This window comes from Helianthus annuus, chromosome 10 (assembly GCF_002127325.2).
Source record: "Helianthus annuus cultivar XRQ/B chromosome 10, HanXRQr2.0-SUNRISE, whole genome shotgun sequence".
Classification (NCBI taxonomy): Eukaryota; Viridiplantae; Streptophyta; class Magnoliopsida; order Asterales; family Asteraceae; genus Helianthus; species Helianthus annuus.
In genome coordinates, this window is record NC_035442.2 from 89021928 (window position 1) to 89023858 (window position 1931).

At 44.7% G+C, this 1931-nt stretch overlaps 1 protein-coding gene across 1 annotated transcript; it reads left to right on the forward strand.

The window, feature by feature from the left end:
• Positions 1 to 603: 603 nt before the first annotated feature.
• LOC110881207 (proteoglycan 4-like) lies at positions 604 to 1668 on the forward strand. The gene has a single exon (XM_022129543.2). The coding sequence runs from the start codon at positions 787 to 789 to the stop codon at positions 1573 to 1575; it is 789 nt and encodes a 262-aa protein (XP_021985235.1). The 5' UTR covers positions 604 to 786; the 3' UTR covers positions 1576 to 1668.
• The last annotated feature ends 263 nt before the right edge of the window (positions 1669 to 1931 follow it).

Genomic DNA, 1931 nt, shown 5'->3' on the forward strand with positions numbered 1-1931 from the left:
ACTAAGATATTTAACATTATTTTTTTTTTCAATTCCCAAACCTACTCCAACTATTGGTGTCTTAGTCAAAGAGAAGAAGATAGAGGGAACTCATCCTCCAAAAGATGTAAAATCAAACAAAAAGAGATACAAGAAATTTCGAAGGACCCCTCTTTAAATGATGGTAGTGTGACAATATAGATGAGATCATTGAGATGTGTAAAGGGTATGACTAACTTGATCTCATCATAATGCAAAGTAGTTCACACTTGAGCTTTTCATTTTCAATTTTTATATTTAAGGTTTATTTTTTTCTTATTCGTGTGTTACTTTAGTGCATCAATGGTTTCTTCAAGTAATTGATAATATAAATGCTAAATCTATTAGTTACTAGACATGTGTAATGCTTATAACGTATATCCACCACAATGAGCTACAGCAAATATTTTACGAATAAAAAAGCTACTATGAACGAGTACTGCAGTATAACGTGTCGCCCACGACGCATCACGCTGGCGCCCTACTGGTAGCTTACTAAATACTAACCATATCTAAATATAATCTCTAAAACACTTTTGATGATGAAATGTAGTTTTTTTCCGTTGAGAAAAACAACCAAATGTTTCTATAACTTGCATTTTGAAAACTTTGCTAAAAAACAAAAACTAAAAATCCATGACTTGCATCCAAACAACCCCCTTCACTTTTTACCTAAAAAGCCTCAATCAATGCACCAACCTATACACCATTTGTCATCCCCAAATTTAGCTGCACAACTCCATACCCCACCACAGAATCCTCCCATCGATGGGTTGCTGTCTAACAACCGCCGCCGTCAACCACCGACACCCACCCAAACCTCCCACTCCACCACCACCAGAAGAAGAAACAGTAAAAGAAGTCCTCTCAGAAACCCCCATCGTCCCCAAACCCCAACAACCACCAATCCCGTTAACCAACCCTCAACTTCTTGACGGTGGAGCGGAAAACTTAACGGTTGAAGTTGAAGAAAATGTGTCGGAGGTTTCGGAGATGTATAGCTACAGTGAGAGTTTTTCTGCAGCAACGACGGCGACGACGGCGGCGGATGGTAGGAAGGAGGAGATTGAGGCTGATGACGACGGTGAAGTTACGCAGAAAGTGAAGAACAAGTCTCCGCCGGCGAAGAAGGTGGTTAGGAAGCGTCCGGTGGGTAATTCCGGCGAGTTTCCGCCGAGGAAGGAGAGGGTAGCAAGACCGGTGGCTAGGAGACACGTGGCACCTTCGCCGGAGAGAAAGCGGCAGTCGCCGTCTAGAATTACGACGAACACGCCGCGGTACCGGAATGTGGGGCCGGCGAATGACGGGCGGAGAGAAGTTACGGCCCGGAGATCGAGGTCGCCAGTGGTGCGTGGGGAAACGTGTCAACGGCGTAAAGTAACGGAGAAGAGTTCTGCTGAAAAATCCGATGACATGTTGCCGGTGGCTGCTGTGGAAAGTGAGGAGAAGACTGAGGAGGGTGGCGTGCCGCCATTGCCGGAGACGGAGACGGAGGTGCAGGCAACTGAGTCGTTGGAAAATCCTCTTGTTTCTTTGGAGTGTTTCATTTTTCTCTAGGAACAAGTGGCTGGGCTAAACGATGTCGTTTGTTGGCATGTTCTTTTTATGTATTTATTTATTTATTATTTGTGTTTTTTTGGGTTGTGAATACTTCGTGCTTGCTCATTTTGTAGCGCTCGGTATTAAGATGATTTCTTCTTAGACTACATGTACTGGGGCGCGGTGAAGGCCATAGCGCCGGTATGGAGCCCCCCACACCGCCCCCAGGGGCGCCATGATCAAAAAAAAGAAAACCGGCGTGAAAAAATTCGCGGCGCGAGAAGGTGGGCATTTTCCACTTTGGTCCCTGCATTTTACAATTTGGTCCCTGCATTAAAACACTTTGGTCCCTGCATTTTACACTTTGGTCCCTG

Coding starts and splice junctions, on each gene's coding strand:
- LOC110881207 (XM_022129543.2), top strand. CDS start 787: ATGGGTTGCTGTCTAACAACCGCCGCCGTCAACCACCGACACCCACCC.